The sequence below is a fragment of the Colossoma macropomum genome, unplaced genomic scaffold, assembly GCF_904425465.1.
Source record: "Colossoma macropomum unplaced genomic scaffold, Colossoma_macropomum, whole genome shotgun sequence".
In the NCBI taxonomy this organism is placed as follows: Eukaryota; Metazoa; Chordata; class Actinopteri; order Characiformes; family Serrasalmidae; genus Colossoma; species Colossoma macropomum.
Window position 1 is genome coordinate 36,866,959 of NW_023494802.1, and position 20,157 is coordinate 36,887,115.

At 42.8% G+C, this 20,157-nt stretch overlaps 1 protein-coding gene across 2 annotated transcripts; it reads left to right on the forward strand.

Annotated features, from left to right (window-relative positions):
• The first annotated feature begins 290 nt into the window (after window positions 1–290).
• On the forward strand, window positions 291–19,477 carry otud4 (OTU deubiquitinase 4). 2 transcript variants are annotated; one of them, XM_036592371.1, is made up of 20 exons: window positions 291–810; window positions 3,919–4,002; window positions 4,122–4,172; window positions 4,527–4,573; window positions 5,787–5,859; window positions 5,981–6,062; window positions 6,408–6,564; window positions 7,980–8,034; window positions 8,138–8,261; window positions 9,514–9,578; window positions 11,023–11,123; window positions 11,325–11,434; window positions 13,186–13,336; window positions 14,207–14,327; window positions 14,675–14,750; window positions 15,106–15,161; window positions 15,377–16,628; window positions 17,382–17,597; window positions 17,736–17,776; window positions 18,162–19,477. In XM_036592371.1, exons 1-20 carry the CDS (start codon window positions 661–663, stop codon window positions 19,290–19,292), a joined length of 4,143 nt encoding a protein of 1,380 aa, XP_036448264.1. In that variant the 5' UTR covers window positions 291–660; the 3' UTR covers window positions 19,293–19,477. The 2 variants fall into 2 exon arrangements, with proteins under 2 accessions (XP_036448264.1, XP_036448263.1); XM_036592370.1 differs by having other exon boundaries at window positions 292–810; window positions 15,374–16,628.
• The last annotated feature ends 680 nt before the right edge of the window (window positions 19,478–20,157 follow it).

Here is a 20,157-nt window from a genome sequence, read left to right on the forward strand (position 1 = left end):
AATCAAATGATAGTTTTATAACTTTGAGTAATCTTTAGACGCTGTTGCAAACTGGGGCGTGTAGTTTCGATTTCCACCAGTTTGTCACGTGAAGTTTAACAGCTCGACTACATTTCCCAGTGCCCTCCTCACCTGGTCCTGTCAAACAGCGTTAAGGGTTTTCCTCCACCCATATTCCGACGAGTCCCTGTCCCCTGCTCTGGGATTGGGTATTAGTATCGCAATCCCTGCACTAGGATTGGCTACTCTCAAGCCACGTACAGCGATTAGCCAATCATAGGATATGGAGGCGGGGCTTGTTGGAATGCGGGTGGAAAGCAAAACCCTGAACACAAACCGAAACTGTTTGCTGAGCTGAAGCGGCGTCTGATTAGTTTTGTTTCCATGTTTGTTGGGTGGCGTGTTCGCCTATTTTAGACTGCTTACAGACTTTACTCGGTTTGTTTGCTGAATTTTTTTGTATTTTCTTGTTCAACGGCTGTCATAACTTTCCTGTCCTCGAGTCGAGACGCGAATATAAGTTTCTTTTCCGTGAAACCGAAAGGGAGAGTCTTTAAGATGCTGCTGGCTTGACTGAGTTTTTCTTTCTCCCGCTGTTCGACCTCGTTAGGATGTAGTTAAGAACAGGAGAAAGGTCAGTGTAGGTTAGTGTAGCCGATCATGGCAACCCGCGCTGCAAACATGCAGAGCAACAACGCCGATAAGGGTCTGGATGAGAAACTCATGGACGAGTACCTGAAGGCAAACGGACTTTACCGGAGGAAGATCGCCAAGGACGGCTCCTGCCTGTTCAGAGCCGTGGCAGAGCAGGTTAGTTGGTTTTTACCGCAGTTAAACTAAACCATAAAAGCCTACAAGATGTTAATGATCTGGTTAAGTTAGCAACAGTTTGCTATTTTGGGTTCATGGGTTAGTTAGGTTAGCTGTGTATAAACTACCACGGATAACCTTACGGCCGCGCCCCAACATGCGCGTTCGCGTACTAACTAGGGCGCTTAGCTAGTGCGCAGAACGCTTCAGCGCCCGGCGGCAGTCAGGATTCTGCGCACTACTTAGGCGCCCTAATTAGAAGACTAGGGTTTATATTGGTGCGCTACTTTGTTCAGCTAGTGTGGAAAAGGGTCTGCTACATAAACACAAGCGAAAAACACAGTCATTGCAGATACGGCGATATTTTCTCTGCCCAGAATCTGATAAAGATCCTTTTTTGCAGGCTGAATAACTTTTTCGCTGCATCGCTTCTCAGCATGACTGGCAGATTAGCCAGCTAGCAGCATAGCTGTGGATGAGGGCTAACTATGCTAACGAAGTGTCACCGAGGACAGTGCCGCTGTCTGTCTGGGTCAGTTAGTAAAGAAGCGCATTGTTCATAGATTATTGCAGCTGTTTTTATACATTTTGTATGACTGGCAGATTAACTAATTTAAACTGGCTAAGCTAGATAGCAACTGTGCTAACGCTGCAGGCTCATTAGCAAGTACGAGGCTGGATTTAGCTTCCTATCCGCCAGCTTCTTGTTGGAATTCTTCCGCTCCACCTTAAATGGTGAGCAGTCACGTTCTGGCGCCTGAGGCGCCGTAAAGTAACTGCTGCACCATTTAAGGTGGAACCGGAAGATTCGAATAAAGCTTAAGCTTCGTTTAGCAAGCAACACTCAGGAAAGTGCTGTTAGCTGCTTGGCTAAGTTAACACTGCGTGTGAAGTTCTGATATCAAACACAAACTAGTTTCGTGACTTTAATATGGTTCGTATTGTGAATGCGTGACCATGTTTGTGTTTGTATTTCGGCCTTGTTTTGCGGGAAAGTCTCTTATGGGGTGAGACCTGTTGAGGTTGTGGCAACTTCAGTTTCCCACATGGGCTGATGGTAGTGGTGGGATTCAGTGAGTTATAGAGACTGATAGAGAGGCCTTCATCTCAGTATGACTGTTCAGTGAGTTAGATTATATATTGTATATCATTTACTATATAGAATGATAGAGATGCCTACATGTCAGTGTGGCTGTCCTCTTTCACTTTATTCAGGTCAAAACTCAGATTAGAAACTCAGATTGCTGGAATCTGAGATAAGCACCATTATTCACACATGACATCATTTCCACTCATAGTTACTCATAAAAAAGATCAATAGTAATACTACAGACATACTTATAGAAGTCTAGTAGGTGAGAATGCTATGGGAGAATTATACAGCTCTTATTGAATATGTATCTGGGACTAAAAGTTTGGTGCTGGATCACAATGAAATCTGCCTAAAATGAGACCACTCCCTCAAGCTTTCCCTCTAAAACCCACCCCCAAAGACGTCAAAGCCATGCATTCTTCATTTTAGAGTATAATCAATAACATAGGCCAAATTACATGTTGCTAGTTAGTGAAACGCTGTCAGTGCCTGACAGTTAGATCTTGAAAATGTTTCAGGAATACCGCTCCACGCACACAATCGATTCCATGAAACCACTTAATGCTACGGTGCTTTAAAGACAGTAACTCTGGAGAAAAGCGTCGTCTTGGCTGAGTGTACACACTCGAAAATGATGGTTCTTCACTGGTTCTTTAGTAAGGAAAATGATTCTATATAGAAACATGAACACTCAAAGAACGCTTTGCATGATTAAAGCGTTCTTTGCACTGTGAAAGGATTCTTTAGACTGATGGAGAATGTGCTATATATGGTGCTATATATATAACCTTTTTGAAAAGGGTTCTTTATAGCATTAAACATGGTTCCTTTGTTGTTAGAAATTTAACATCAAAACAATGGAAGAACCCTTTTCAGAAATCTGCATCTACAGCACTTCCCCTTCAATCTGAAGAACCATTTCACCATGCAGAGGGTTCTTTGAGTGTTCTCTATAGAACCATTTTCCTTACTAAAGAACGCTTCCAGAACCATTAATTCGTAGAGCGTAGCTGCCACTGTAAATGCTTGTACTCTAGGCATTACAGGGTGCAGTGCAGGAACATTGTGTCCTTACAAGTCGATTGTATGCAAATCCTGAGAACTTTTCTTAGAAACATATTTAATATGAAACGTGTATGTGTCTTATAATGATGGTCCTGTTTTCCCTTTCAAGAACAAACGTTTCTTTTCATTTCTGTGGTCTCTGCACACGCTACACATATCTACAGCCTTAAAGGGAATTCTCAGCTAGAACTAGCATGTAGTATGTTATTTGTCATGTTATCCTATTCACTCAACCTCATCAGTGTTTTAGCATTTTTTTTTTTTGTAACCTTACTGCAGTTTTGTATTGTCCTTCATCAGTGTTCTCTCCCAACAGTACTCACTTCAATGCCTTACAATCATTGGTAACCCAACAGTGGTAAAGAAATCCTGAGTGCTCACATTGGTGTAGAGGCTAATAAATACGGACATGAGTTTCTGCTTCCTAGAAGTAATTTTAGGTATTTGGGTTCCTTCTGCGTTAGTTAGCCAGCAGGGAATTCAGTTCAAGATTTATTTATACAGCACTTTTTACAGCAGGCATTTTCACAAAGAAATTGATACCAAGCCCCAGATGAGCAAACCAGGGGCAACAGTGGCAAAAAAAACTCCCTCAGAGCAAGAGGAAGAAACCTGGAGAGGAACCAAGACTCAACATGGGTTCCCGTCCTCTAACATCCACCCTAAAGGGCTTGCAGTATTTCAGACTTTGTAGTTCCTCCCACCTTCCGGATACATCATCAGAAGGTGGTTTTAGTCTTCAAAAAGGAAGATTTCTCTTTATAGACCACTGCAGAACTGCTGTAGGAGTCGCGTAGGCAGGTTTACAACAGGTGTAGTGATGGGGTTACGTTTTTAATTTTGGCTTGAGTGTCACTTTATTTCTGCCATGTGACAAAGCCAACCAAAGCTGCGCTGCCCATTGTAACAGGTGTCTTAGAATTACCACCTTTCTCTGTGTTGATTGACAGGTGCTGCGCTGCCAGGGGCTGCACACCAAGGTCCGAGCGGAGTGCGTGAAGTATCTCAGAAAGAACCGAGAGCTGTACGAGTCGGTACGTGAGCTGTAATTCTTCTCTCAGAGAATCTGTCCACTTACTCATAATAATGTGCTTTTACTGAGCTGTGAGTCTGTAATGAGACTGTTTCACATCATCTGTTTTGTGTTTGACAGTTTATCGAAGGTGATTTTGACGAATACCTGCAGAGGCTTCAGGATCCACAGGTAACAGCTCAGTCTGTTAAAGCTAAAACCTTCACAGCTGTGATGGATTTTCATGACTTCTGTTGATTTGCAGGTCAAATGTTTTGCTGCGTCCATTGTTGAGGTGTTTCATCTTTCAGTATTTTACTAGATTTATGTGATGTTGCCAGCCTGCCTGCTTAGCAAGCTGTGTGTTCAGTAACAAACGAAAAGAAGCTCTCTTTCTTGTTCAGATCAGTTCATTAATATTCATTGCATCCAAACACAGTATTATAAATGGCAGGTAATTATTTTTTTCATTCATTTGATCAGAATGGTTTTAACTCTCTGTCTCTCTACTTCTGTGTTCTTTCCTCTTTTGTCTCTTCTCTGTAGAGCTGGGTTGGGCAGGTGGAGATAAGTGCACTGGCTGTCCTTTATAAGTAAGAATATTTCACAGTGAATATGAGGGATGGGACCATATTTCCTATCATAATTTAAGCTTCTAAAGTGATTATGGTTTTTAGTGTTGTTGCAGTGTTGTAAAAATATGTTAAAACAGTTTAAAAGCATTAAAACACACTCAGACTCATATAAATACAGGTATCATACACTTACTGAGCACTTTATTAGGTACACCTGTCTGTGTCAACATTTATTGTCCATTTTATCAGCTCTGCTTAGCATACAGGAGCTTTTTGTGGTTCTACAGTTACTGTGTCCACTCACTGTCCACTCTATTAGACACTCCTACCTTGTCAGTCCACCTTGTAGATGTAAAGTCAGAGACGATCACAGTTTGTGATGGTCATCCTCTAGTCCTTCATCAGTGGTCACAGGACGCTGCCCACAGGACGCTGTTGGCTGGATATTTTTGGTTGGTGCACTATTCTCAGTCCAGCAGTGACACTGTGGTGTTTAAAAACTCCAGCAGCACTGCTGTGTCTGATCCACTCAGACCAGCGCAACACACACTAACACACCACCACCACATCAGTGTTACTGCAGTGCTGAGAATGATCCGCCACCCAAATAGTACCTGCTGAATGGGGGTTCTGACAAAGTATGCAGAGAAACAGATGGACTACAGTCTGTAATTGTAGAACTACAAAGTGCTCCTGTATGGTCAGTGGAGCTGATAAAGTGGATGATGTTGGCGCTGTTAATAATCACTGGATCTTTTACCACAGTACATCATTAAAACTGTTAACATTACTCATCCACTTTCAGCTTTTTCTCATCACTTTTTATCATGTCAGATGTCTCTGCGTGCTGCTGGTGGGCGTTTCTGCGTTATTATGGAAATTAAGAAACCGTATCGAACATATCCTGCAGTAAATCATCTGATGCACTGTTTGCTGTTACAAAACTGAAATACGAACTTGTTTAACTTACTTTTTAAGCTTTTATAATGTTGCAGAGCTCTACATTGAAATGAATAGGATGCAGCGAGGCAGAGTTGCAAGTGGTCACGTACTGTAACCACATACCGTCCCTCCCCAGTGACTACTTTGTCTGTGGTTGACCAGCGATTGGTTTAGAGTTCAGTACTGTTAGACACATCAGTACATTGTTATAACTGTGTATAACACACTTGCTCTTTTGATGTGGTTGGCCTTTTTTTAATTGCTTTGTCTTATTTGTTCTTTCCTCAAGACATGACTTTATCATCTATCAGAATCCAGGGGAGCCACCAGTGAACATCACAGAGAACGGCTACCCTGATAAGGTTTACACTGACACCCCCACACACAGTCCACTCAGGAGCTGGAAAATATTAATGGGAAAGTCACAATGTTGTAGTGGAATTATTAATTCATTTTTGGTTTCTCTCTTCTGTCTCATTCCAGGTGCGACTCTGCTTCCTCAATGGCAACCATTACGACAGTGTTTACCCAGTGTCCTTTGTCAAAAATGCTGCTATGTGTCAATGTGAGTGATTTGAGTATTAATTAATCTGCTGTTTAATGAAAGGAATTAGGACTTAATCACAAACGATTAAATTTGATTACTTGGTTTAAAAAAGAAAATCACTTAAATCGGCAGTGATTACTTGATCATCTGCATGATGATGATGCCTGTTATACATTTTTTTGCTGGTTTCATTTACAGTACAAAATACTCTTATGTTCCTATAAAGTATTTTGGAGTCTTTGAAAAGCTGTACATCATTTGTTGTTGTTCAGTTAAGTCAGTTAGCTCCTGATACAAGTAATAGTTAAATTTCTCACTTCTAATATAGTTGATAGTGACAGAACTGTGGTGTGTCTTTTTCAGCTATTCTCTATGAACTGCTGTACGAGCGTGTGTGTGGTGTGGACCGGAGTGTGGTAACAGCAAGCACAAAAGGGTCAAGAGCGAGGGATGAGGCTGCTGATGTAGAGGGGTTTAAGGGCAGTGAAGAGTCCGACCTGGACGAGGGAGAGGACTTCTGGTGAGTGTGTGCAGTTTGCAGTTTTTGGTTCGATGAAATCAAATCCTGGTGTGATTATTGTTCGTGCAGTTCGTTATAACAAGTACAAACGCTGCCAATCGATACCTTGTATGCACCTTATAAGTGGACTGAGACCCCCTGAGGAGGATGGTCTTGTTCTGCTTCCAAACACACTTTGCTGTGGTTTGTTGGAAGCATGTACATGAAACCATGTGGAATGAACCATCTCCACACGTCTTCATTGGTGGCTGAATCACGTTCAGATCCGTTGTAAAAAGAACTCAATATACACATGAACACACAGCTGTTATATAATCTCAGTTTATATGATCAAAGTTTTGCATAATTAAATAGTTAAGATGCAAACAAAGTCGTTCAGAGTGGTTTAAAGTGCTCTATTCTAGAGAAACTTATTAAGTCAGAATTGTTTAAGAACCAGACATCTGAATACTTGAATGCCTCTAAAAACTCACAAAACATTTTTACATGAAATGGTTATGAATTCGCTGCCTGATGTTTCAGACATTGTTTTACGGTAGTTTAACAATTAGGTTTTGGCCCAAAATGTATTATTAAAGCGGCACTATGTAAGCTTTGGGGATTTGGAGACCTCTCTGGTGGAAATATGTACTAGCTTGCAGCGTATGTAAGAACATTTTAGCATGACTTGTGCTTCAGACCCCTTTCCTGCGTGGATGAATCTGATGATTGCGAGCACATTGAAAGAGTATTCAAAGAGAACTCAGAGAAAACTTGGTGAAGGACTGTCTTTTGAGGATGAGTGAATTATCTTCTGTTGTCATCATATCGTCATCAGTGGAGTGTTATTTTTGCATTTGAGACCTAAACGTTAAGGTGGACCTTCTTTATGTGTCTGTGCGAGTGTGACGTTACGTAAATGATGTATGCTATCCTGTGAAATCCGACGTGACACCTCTGACTTATCAGTTACTATTTCAGGCTTTATAGGGTGTCTCATAGCAGCGCGTACACAGCATTCTTGACTCAGTAATGCTGCTTCTTTCAATTTCAACTAAATAATCTTACATAGAGCTGCTTTAAAATCAACTCATGGCATCATGGGAAACGGCTGCTTTAGAGCAGGTGTGGTCTCTCAGGTAAAAAGGTCGGACAGATGCAGGAAGCTCTGAATATCTGCTGGTTGGACTACGCCCTTTCTTCCCTCATATAAACAAAGGTTTTGTGGTAGCTCTGAAGTACAAAACCCAGCCCTAAAAATTAATGATGCTATTTACATACACACTGACTCATCTGAGGCTTGTGTGTGTTTGACTGAGTGGCTTTTTCTTTGTTTGTATAAATACTTAAATGTTCATGTTTTTGTTGAAATTAATGCTGTGTGTGTGTGTGTGTGTGTGTGTGTGTGTGTGTGTGTGTGTGTGTGTTCTAATCAGGTCCAGTGAAGCTACTGGCAAGACGACCAGTGTGAACAACAGACCACCTTATAAGGTATGCTTGTGCAAGCTTATACCACCTTGTGGCTTGTGTGCCTTTCCCATAGTGTCTCTGTTAGTCCTGCCTCTTTCTCAGTCATTTATCGTTTGTGCCTCAGGGTCGAGGGCGGGGCCAATCCAGAGGAGGAGGCCGTGGCTTTCTGCCTCGCGATGCCCAGGAGTCCCTGAACCCCGGCATCTTCAGGAATGTGGAGTATGATGTGTGGATGCGGTCAAAAAAAGGTACTACAGACCACTCCCTCTGCAGCTCCCACTTAATACATTACTGGTAGTGTTTATTTCTACCATTCATCTGTTCAGAAATGTGGGAGTAGAAGTTTCTACCTTTTCTGAAGTTTGACAATGTCTTCAATAGTAAAATTGTTTCTATTCATTCATTCTCCCATTTGAAAGTTTGGTAGCTCTTAGTCATTTTTGTTAAAGTGATTGGATTTGGATCAACAAGAATGTGTTAAATGATATACAGTGTAATTCTCTATTTGTCACTTCTTTTTAAAAACAAGGCAAAAATCTGCAAATTATTTTGTTTGAGTCCAATTATTTATTTTTATTTATTCATTTACAGATAAATAAGTTTGGCCTGTAACCTTTGCGCAGTACTGCATATACAGCCATATACACTCATACCCAGGGTCGCTTTACAGTAGTAGCATACACAAGAAGAACAACAAGATTGCTCAATAAAAGGCATTAAACACAAACTAATGGACATGATATTAAGGAGGTTTAAAGTAATGAGAAAAGGCTTTTAAATATTTATTTTGCTCTGTAATATAATTTGTGTGGAATTGCATAATCGACCCTGAGGGGGAACTAGTTTGTCCCAGTAGGTAAAACTCTATGTACCCAAACTCCAGTGCTTTTGCCGTCTCCATTATAGATGAAAAGGGACTTTTAGTTGACGTCCCTGCTTGCAGTGTAATTCAGTTTTATTCTGAATCTGTAGAACCAGTTCTACAAGCAGAACATGTCTAGTTCACAGCAGGGTTTTAATTATGACTGTAAGTGTATACAACAGGCTTAATGATGTTGTGTACATCAGTCATTTGCAGCAGACATTTAAAATGGTGAACCCAGTCGTGTTTTGTATTTGTAAAGCTTAAGCCACATGTCTCAGGCTGCAGTCCACTACTGCATTAAAGCACACCTGATTCAGCTCATCAGCTCATTAGGAAGGCCGTCATGAACTGAATTCAGAGCATTAGATGAGGGTAAACGCTAATATCTGCAGCACTTTGGCCTGGAAGGTCCCCAGTTTGACATGCCTGCCTTGAGTTTTGCCACAAAAACAGCTGTTCAGTTCATAATATTTCAAATGTTATAACCAAACGATGCAGTGTGATTGTTTTCAGGCATAAACACTCAACTTGAGCTCTATATGTGGCAAACAGATTTTACATGATGATTTCAGAGTGTAATAAACTCCAGCAAAATAATAGATGGTGAAGGTTTATTAAGCTCTTTGTCTTTTCAGCTCAGCAGAGGAGAGACTTCTGTATGGCTGCAGGGATGCAGTACACAGCTGGAGACAAGTGCCAGGTGGGTGGGGGAGCGCGTGTGTGTGTGTGTGTGTGTGTGTTTGTATTGCTATACTTGTAAGGACCCCATGTCCTCACTATGATAAGACTACATGAAATTTTTGCTTAAGTGAGGACATTTTGCTGGTCCTCACTTGAGCATGTGTTGTTTTCACTCAATTACTTTTCTGATTTGAGAACTAAAAGACCTGAAAGATTGCCTTTATACTGAGGTTAAGGTTAGGGTGTAGGTTTAGGTGTAGTATTATTTAGCTACAGTAACACAAAAATCAGTAGAAACCTATGGACGTCCTCATACAGCAAGACAAACGTGTGTGTGTGTTGAGATGGTGAAGCCCATTTACACCTGGCATTAACATGCTTTGTGGACAATATTAAGTGCTGGTGTAAAGAGGGTTTTGGAGATGTATGGTGATGCAAATGCTCAAACCACGTTTGGAGGTGGTCGTCAGAGCTGTTCCTGGACTTTTGCAGGCCTTAAACAGCGTTCTACTTTGGGGCCCACACAAAACATACTGAAAGAACAAAAAAGATTCAGTTGTTATTTTTTTGGAATCAGGAAGAAAATTAAAAATCTTTATACTTACTTGTTTACTTATCACAAGAAATGGCCCTCTGGTCAAGGATGTATAAGACCACATAGTATCTGTAGCATGAGTGCTAAAGTGTCCTAATGCATCCTTTAAAACAACGAAGACCTGACATGCGTAGACGAAAAGAGTATCTGTCTCCTGTTTGTTTATAGGTTGTGTCACCAGCCCAGACAGTCAACATTTTTGCTCAAGCCCAACTTGCAGTACCTATGGCTAGATTAAAAAAAAACCAAAAAACACTGAACTAAACGTTTGTGACAGTCTACTAGCGGTGGGCAAGATGACAAAAGTGTCAAATCACTTTGCTGAAAGATACACAATACATATCGCGCTATTCTGCCACACAGACGTGGCGCAAATTTAAAAACTGCCATCAAAAATACTGAGTACAATTATTATTATTCACTATTTCACATTCTGTACGGCACTAAAACCAGCAGTTGTTCATTGTTCTGTAAGTACTGACAATATGCTTTTGTGAGCCTATCATAAATAACAATAATAAAATTTACCACAACAATGAATAAGAACTTGGAGCATTTATGTCTGACAACAACTGTAGTGAGAGACTGTCGTGGTGAATGTGGACAGAACCCTTCCAAAATCTGGTCATTGTGGTTACTGGAGTCTCATTTGACACACATGGAAATGTAAAGGTGTAAACATCATACATCTCACTGTCCACTTGTGATTAGATCCCTTGAGATAGTAGATATAGATATAAACAGAGCCTGAGAGGGAATGTTCATTTATTTGCTCATTATTATTTATGAATTACATTCCCTATCTCTCTCTCTCTCTCTCTCTCTCTCTCTCTCTCTCTCTCTCTCTCTCTCTCTCTCTCTCTCTCAGGTGCGGTTGAACAATACTGGCCGCTACTACAGTGCGTACATCCAGGATGTCAGCCCTGATGATGGACCCGTTACTGTCTTCATCGAGGAGCTCGGACAGAAGTATGACTCTTTCTATGTGTGTGTGGTGTGTGTGTGTGTGTGTGTGTGTGTGTGCGTGTGCGTGTACAAGGATGAGAGACTGAGACTCCCTACAGGTCCAGACTTGCATTTAGTATCAGTAATGTGGAGAATTTTACCAGATTTGTTCATATGTTCATATTTGACGTGTGTGTGTGTGTGTGTGTGTGTGTGTGTGTATAGACACACTGTTCCACTGTGGAACCTGCGCACTCCCTCAGAAGAGTCCTGGTGCACCGTGACAGAGAAGGGCAAGAAGCACTCTGTAACCAATGGCAGCGGAAACACAAATGGTATCGGTGATGCTCCAGTCACACACATTCTCTTTTTCTGATACACAAACACACAAACAGCGACAGCTAGAACTGCACAAAATGTTATCCATTCCAGAATCGGACACATTTAAAGGGGAATTACACTGTTTTAATTAAAGTTTAGGTGTGAAGTCCTCTGTGGCTTGTTTATAGTCTGAGAGTCGTCATATCTGAGTCGTTGCATGAGGGGAAAAAAAACTTACCGAGTCCAAATTGGTCTTGAGAAAGGTCCTAAGAAAAACGTTGGATTCGTGACGTGTTCTTAAAACAGTTCTGCGGTCACACCTTTGTGCTCTTGAGTGTGTGTGAATTCTGTTCTTACCAAGGAACACATCTCACATAGGAAAGCACTGGTGAATGTCAGAATATTCATGAAGACTGCGTAAGGAGGTTTTAAGAAGAATTTTCGTCTTAAGAACAGTTGGTGAATGAGAGTGGTAGTTTTGGGAACCTTTTGCCCTAATATATTTCTTAATACATACAGAGCACCTTTTTTCCAGATTTGGATTTATTTATTTGTACTATCATCAGTATTCCATATAAAACTCAGAAGAGGTTCACTGGTGGTTTTGGATAGTAAATAAAATGGCTACATTTGTGTGGTTCCGATCACCACCATTGTAAAGAAATCTGAGTCACTAAGTTTCTCTACAATTAACTATTTCACATCAAACCACTCCGAATGAACTCTCTGAACTTTGTTCAGTGATTAAATTATGCAGAAATTTTCAAGACAAACTGGAATCCCACTTTCCATTTCTGATCGTACCATAAACGGACTATATCCATAACTTCATCAGTGAGGATCGTTTTCAGAAGCAGTCGGAAATAAATATCTGTAGTGTGGAACTAATTTTAAAAAGGAGGCCTATAGTATCAGCAGCTGCATCTAAGCAAGCTGCCTTTTGTCAAATCATGGGCACTATTTTCTGCGTGCCACTAAAACCATGAACAAAATACACTCTGATCATGTCTTTTACCCATGAGTCACTACTGGTTGGGAATGAAAGGAAACATTCTGCTTGGCTGGCATCAGTGCTGAACTGTTTCTGGTTTAAAACTGTAAGTTAGCAGTAATAGAGCAGTCACAATCAACAGAAATGAGCAGACTACTTCACGCATATTAGAGCGATGTGAAATCATAGCTCCACAATGTGTATATTGGTGGTATACACTCTGAACTGTAAGTATACCACCAATGTACACATTGTGGGGCTATGATTTCACATCACTCTAACTCAAAAATGAAGTGATTTCACTGCAGAATATTAAAGTAACTGGTGGCCAAATCATCTGGGAAGTCAATCAGTCTGGATCATAAGTCAATATGAAATAGTCATTATAAAAATAAAGACATCAGTCACATCGTGCACATAGTAAAATTAAGTGGCTTTACTTATTTATTGTCAGTCTAGCTGTGCGGCTGTACCATCTATGAAAACACACAGATCGGATCGTTTTCAGCTAAATGAAGTGTCTCGGCTCGGGGCGATATTGGCAGTACTGGGGTGGTAAAAGGCTGCAATATGTGACTGAGCTCTTCATCCAATCCCAGATATTTCTGTGTGCTGTGAGCATTCTGACCAATCACAGTACAAAATGAGTTTCTGAGGGTGTTTTGATGAATCAACACAACAAATGTAAATAATCTTGGTTAAAATAATGCAGGCAAATCGTATCTTTGTATTGTGCAGCATTAATAACGGCTTCCCTGTTGTGTTTGTGATCAGGTGGGAGGAAGCCAGTCAGATCAGTGTCAATTCCGTATGCTTCCCAGGCAGCTGCAGGCTCCGCCCCCAGCAACCGAGTGCAGAAACAACACTCTTGGCCCCCACAGACTCCCGAAGAGGCTCAGTCCCAGGGAAAGAATGCTGGCACCAGGTCAATTATGAGACAAACACACAAACGGAGACAATCTCTTTCTCACACAGTCTCACTTGATGACCTGTGAATGATTTCATTTCTTTTGGTATGTTATGCTTAAACTGGTTATAGTAAAACACAGTTACTGTGGCAACAGATAAACTGAGGAAAACCAACTTTAGAGTTCTTTTTTCCAGCCAAATTTACATGCTCTCCGCAGTAGTACTGTTTTCACAAGCGGCTGTCCACATCAGGAAATGATGTGTGCGGCACCTGTAGGGGTGGGACACTAATCACATGTCCAGAAATTGATAAATCTGTATATCTCAAGAACAGTTTCCATCTCCACCAGAGAACATAAAGCCTCTTCCCACTAAGTTCGAGTTGTAACACCAAAAAAGAAAAGCGTCAGGTTTTGAAAACGTACAAGTTAATACAAACGCTGTCTTTTACTTCAGAGCTTGTGTTCTTTTTGCCCCTTTGAGTGCTTTAGCTTTGATTCAATTGCTTAAACATCACCACACACAGAGAGCACTGAAGAAGAGCTCCTTTGAGAGTCTTTGTTTTGTTTTTTTTTGGTGTTTTTATTTTTCTTTTTTTACACTGGCTAAAAAGTTGACACATTGGCTATAAAATAACTTTGTGGCCATTACTACTCGATGGATTCTGTTATACCGCATTGAGTATACAAAATATCAAAAGCACGTCAGACTTGATGTGGAGTTTTCAGTGAATTTAAAAATCCACTGTTTTCAGTAAAAGGCATCTTGACATTAAATTCCCCTTTTCGATTTCATGACCCTCATCAATAATAATCAATAAATCGATAAGCAGCCCCAGTCCTAGTGATCTGTGTGTGATCTCTGCCTTCTCTGTATGTGCATGTAGGAAGTCTGAACAGGACGTTGGTGTGCTGGGGGTGTCACCTGCGGAGGAAGAGGAGCTTCTGGTGTTGGAGCTTCTGCACAAAGATGAGAACAATTTCCCAAGCCTTGAAGCCAGTGCACAGGTAGAGTAGCTCTTCAGTCAGGGCTGAAATTTGGTCTGTGGTCTGAAAGAATTCTCTCTGAACTTGACCATTGATGTACTGATTAAAACCACAAAATAGCTGTTCGGTTACTGTATCCACAACAGCTGTCATCAGATCGTTGATTAACAAAGTTTAGTTCAGCCTAATTATCCATTCTAAACCCATCCAAAAATAGGTTTATAATCATCACTCAGCGTGTTCAAAAAACATCCCAAAAGTTTTTAATCAGGATACACTTCACAACTGAATGCGTTCCTGTCATGCTGGCCTCATAGTCCTTGTTGTTGTCTTAAGATTTACTAATGGGTGTGTTTGTGTGAACGCAGGTGGCGGCTGCTGCTGCTGTCAGTGAGGGTGGCAAAAGAGCAGAGAGGAAAGGCTCCCGAAAGAAGGCAGACATGGGTGAGTTATGCGAATTGTGGGTGTGTTTGGTTTGGTTTTTATATTCAGAAATTCTGGAAATCCTGAACTTGAGCGGCCCTGGAGTAGGTTAGGCACGCAGCATACGTTTCCATGGTGATTTGGCCTGGTGAAAAAAGTGATCCACTCTTATGGGACAAAAAATCCAGGGTCAGATGGAACCAAGCTGAAAGTTGGCTGGCTAAGCAAGTAATCCTTCTTCCTGAGGCAGTCCCGTTTTCCTGAATCTCTGATATTTGTTTTCTTTTAATGGCCTTTAGGTTATACAGTTTATATAACCTGACCTGTTTGTTTGTTTGTTTGTTTGTTTGTTTGTTTGTTTTCTTGTTTGCTTCAGAGACTAAAGACCCATCTCAGAGACCTGAGCAGAAAGCAGATAGGGGAAAACATGGAGTAAGTTTCACCTCCAGTTCCTTGCTCATAAAAATTATGTTTTCTAGTAAACCTTTTTTAATACAATTTGGTTACTGCAGCCTGATAGTTTGAGTATTAGAATTGGATCGGGCTTTAGATAACCTATACCTCATCCGTTTGAACATGTCTAGATTGGTTCTGATTCCTATTTGCTGTATCCTAATAATTTAATGGTCTGCAATGTGTTCCAGAAGAAAGGCCCTGTGGTTCAAGACCAAAGAATCTCCCCTTCCATCAAAGAGAAGCCCAACTCTTCTCCTCCCTCCACTCCACCTTCTGCTAACTCACCTGCTCCTTCAGGTCCTAAGGCCACTAAAGCTGCCCCTCCTCCATCTGCACCTGCACCTGCTTCTGTTTCTGCTCAAACCACCCCAGCCCGTGCTCAAACTGCATCTGTTCCTTCAACAGCACCCCTTTTGTCTACTGAAAATATCCCCGGACAGTCTCAAACTGTCTCTGTCGCATCTACAACAACGTCTGGATCTGCTCAGGCTGTCCCTGCCCGGTCTCAAACTGCCCCTGTTGGGTCTAAAACAAATGCCAGCACCCAGTCTCAAACAGCTTCTGCCCAAGCGTCTGCTTCAGCCACAGCAGCACCTACCCCTCAAAATGCCCCTACCCAATCCCAAACTGCCCCCAGTGTTACTAACTCTGTCTCCAGTCCTTTGTCCTCTGCTCTGACCCCTAACCCTTCTCACATAGCCTCAGTGCCTCCAGCTGCCCCTGTGTCTAATCCTGCCCCTTCGCCATCTGCCCCAGTACCCACAACCACCACTGTTCCTTCTCCACTCATCTCTCAAACTACCTCTGTACCTCTAACTACACCTACATCTAAGCCTAGCACTACCCCTTTATCTACCCCGACCACTTTACCTACCCCAGCCCACTCTGAAAGTGACCTGGTAACCACCCCTGCCCTTCCCGAGACTACCTCAGCAACATCCCGGGGTCCTGAACCTAACCCGGTTCCATCTCAGAGTGCCACTGCAACCACTCCTGCATTGGTAACTACCCCTGCCCAAGTACCTACCCCCACTCCCTCTCATATTACCCCCACATCATCACTTTCTGATACTAAAGTGCCTGTCCAAACACCTCCTCGTCCAGCTGAAGTTCCAGGTGCCTCTAGTACCCCTCCTGCCCCAGTTTCTGTATCTGCCCACACCCTGTCAGAGCCTGCCCATGCACCACACTCCATTACCCCTCCTGCCCCTGTTAACGTATCAGCTGCCACAGTTCCACAGTTTTCGTCTGCTCATACTCCCTTTCACCCTATCGGGCTTGGTACTTTTCCCATGATACCCCACTACCCCCCTTATATGACCCCTGCACCTACGTCTGCCCCCATGCTAGCACCCTCTGCTGCCATTTCTTCTGCCCCAACTCCGCCCTATTCTCACCCCTCAGAGCCACGCCCCTATGAGCCTGCAGCCTCACCTGTCGCAGGTAAGTTTCTTTCTGTTTTTTGTTTTTCAGTACACTCACTTCAGTGGGCTAGAAGACTTCTCTGAGAGTCCACATTAAGCTGGGTAGTATAGCGGTAATGTTAAAGGCAGTATTCAAAAATGATGCCAGGAATTAAAAAGATGACAGTTTTAAAATTCTGACCCGTCAAATTTCAATTCCACCTCTGAACGGCCTAACACAATTTTAAGAGAGGTCACTGATTGGTGGTGTGGGAGCTCACTGATAGGTGATGCTGATAGAAAGAAAGGAACAGCTGGCTCAGAGCTACATTCACTACAGAACACATTCAATTTGGTTTTCACGGCACCAGTCACTCAACCTTACGCTCTCAGATATCCTTTAAAACGGGTCATTTTAGCATCAGTTACCTGCAACCAAGCCTGGGCTGTGTAAACGTTTTGATTGTTTTCAGTTTTTAAATAACACTTAATAGACATAAATGCCTTTGTCACTTACAACACTTCTACCCTTCCATATCATTACGCGCTGGCTTCAGTCCGTTTGGAGTTGTTAAGTAATCTAACATATTTGCATATTTGTTTTATGACATTGCTTTTCGTTAAAAGAGAAAATGAAGAGAAATTTCTTCGTACAGTTTTCAGCTGTTTGATGTAGTTTTGTTCATAAGTCTAAGATTTACCAATGGCGTAAGTGGTGAATAGTGTAAAATTGATTTCTCATCGAAACCGTTTAATATACTGAAGCTCTGGGTTTACCCATCTGTTCCCACAGGTGTTGGACCTACTGCAGTGCCTGATTGCTTGCCCCATGGCCTGGTCCCTCACCCCCAGCACCCTCACCCTCAGCACCCCTTTTCCTTACCACCACTTTCACACCCATACCAGGATCCACTCTACCCAGGGTTTCCCCAGAATGAAAAAGATGAAGCTGTCCAGACTTCTACTGTCTACTTCTCCATCCAGTGCACCGGAAAAGACCTGCCAAAAGGTACCAACCTCCTATGTACACAACTGAGAGGAAGATGGCTGATGTCCTGTGCAATGAAGCTATATGACATTAAGTATTTCTTCACTTGAGCAGTTTTATTCTTGATGTCTGAAGACATTTTGCATTCATTGCTTTCAGATCCAAGCATCCTTAGATTCTTCTTTAACCTTGGGGTCAAGGTAAGGGTTTATTTGTGGTCCAGCATGTTTATAGCATTTTTTTTCCTTTGTGAAAGTCAAATTTTGCACTGTCCATTTTATCAGATACACCAACCATATAGGTGTACTTTGTAGGTTTATGTTTACTGATAATGCAGTGCTGGTTGGCCCAACACCCAAATAATATCTGGTCGGTGGTGGTCCTATAGCAGTCTCTTTCTGTTGATGGATAGGTTTGGGGTGGGTGACAAATTGTACAACAGTTGTAAACCTAGTGCAGTTAAATGATGGGTGTTTCTGATTAAAATGGCCAATGAGTGAAGGTACATGGTAGGTGGACCTCATGAACGGACAACTTTGTGTACATAGAACTCCCTTTACCTTGTGTGTTTTATTGTGTCTGCAGGCGTACAATAACCAGATGATAGCTCCAGTCAGCTACTTGGCACCGCTGACCCATGCTTATCAGATTCAGCTTAAAGTCCCTCCTCCTGCCCCTTCGTCCAATCCTTACACTCCACCTTGGCAATCGGATAACCCACCGTCCATGCTGCACATGAGCTCTGCCCCAAACCACCCCCACATCGGCCCACCGGTTGGACCAGGAGTTGGACCTGTTGGTCATTTTGAGGTACGGAGTGTGGTCCCTGCTCCTCCTCCAGTGGAAGCTGGCAGTTACAGTGCCCACCCTCATTCAGTGCCTATGCATGTGCCCCCTCAGCCAGGTGTGCCTTGGTCTGTTGCACCTCGTCCAAATGTGTATGCTGGAATCTACTCTGCTCCCCATACTGGTCAATATTCCGCCCCTCCATGTCCACCCCAGAGTGGTCTGGCTTATCCCTCCCCATCTGTAGGGCACCAGCGGCCCCCGGTTCCCCCTCCCCAACATCACGGGAGGGATATCAGCATGGTGACTGTTGCCCCGGCAATTGAGAGAGGTGAGGGAGACGGCCAGAGGTCATCGACCCCTCAGGTGGAAAAGCCTATTTGGTTAGCCGGAGGTCAGCCACATTCTGGGAGCAGAGACAACAAGCCTGCGGCTGTTCCCGTTGCTATGGAGCCACAGCGGGGGTCTAGCGCTAGTCCGGTTGTTCAGATGGTGTCTTTTGGGAGTGTGGCATTCGAAGACGCAGAATCAACCAAGTTAGCCAATGGAAACAAGAGAGAGGACAATCTCGCTACGAGCTTTCAGGGCGGAGCTTCTGTAGGTCTAATCTCACATGTCCAATCAGGCCCCACTGTTGATGAGTGGGACCTAGAGGAGGCGGAGTACGGAGACGCAGATCTGAGAAGTGGGCGGTCCTACTATAGCCGATCCTTTAGGGCAGGAGGGAGGCGGGGGCAAGAAGGAGGAGGTTTCAGGGGGCGGAACTCCAGAGCACGGAGAGATTACGGCGGACGGGGCAGAGCAACTGTCAATCAGCCATATTACCAGACAGGATATATGAGGGGAAGGGGGCGGGGCTACGTTCAGCACTCTAACGCCAGAGAGGCGGGATACGCAGGCGGTCAGTTCACACCTGCAGCCGAAACCTGATGTGCACAATCAGTTTGAGTTACTTTTAATTCTCGTAACTTGGTGGTGTTTTTAAAAATATCCCTTTATGTTGTTGGTTAATCTTCTGTCTCTAATTTAAATGAGTTTTTCTCTGCTGTGTCCGAACCCTCCGATGTATATATGTTTGCATGTGTATCAGAATGTAATAAAAGTTTGAAAACGAAGGCCGCGGCCTCGTTTCTTCTCCATGCAGTAAGGAAATGGAGACGAGCACTTTTTGGACAGCACTGAGTTGCGTGCGGTTTCCTCCCACTTACAAAGGAAGTGGATGACCGCACATGGCGCATAAATCTCACTGCTGACCTGAATGTATTGAACTTTGATCAAAACTGGACTAGAGCTGAATGTCCTCAACGCCTTGTTTTGTTTACCAGTCACTTAACTAGTACAGTTCTCCTTCGCTCTAAATGCGAGCTTCACGTGGTGTGGGCTGCCTGCTCCACCTCGAAGGCGATGCACTTAAGTTTGAGACACTCTCAGCTGTCCCAGTACTCATACACAGAATATGGAGTTCTCCAATTGTCCTATTTTAATGACTATAAATGCTGTAGCTTTTTTCTGGGTGAATAGTCTGCTCTTTCTAAAACACATAGGGTTTCTGTTTAAGTTTTCACCTTGTCCGTTTGTTTGTCAAGCCACTTTTTGGAATTAGAAGAACCCGAACTGTTGGACTCGTGCACCATGGATTTTCCCAACGTGGGAGCATTTTTCCCAGTCCTGCTCCTGGACTCCTGCTGCTTCACCGTGTTCCCTGCTCGAACGCACCAAGTGTACACTAATGAAGGGCTGCCTAGGACTGAAAAACTCATCTATGGAATTGCTTTTCCAAACTGGATGCTTCCTC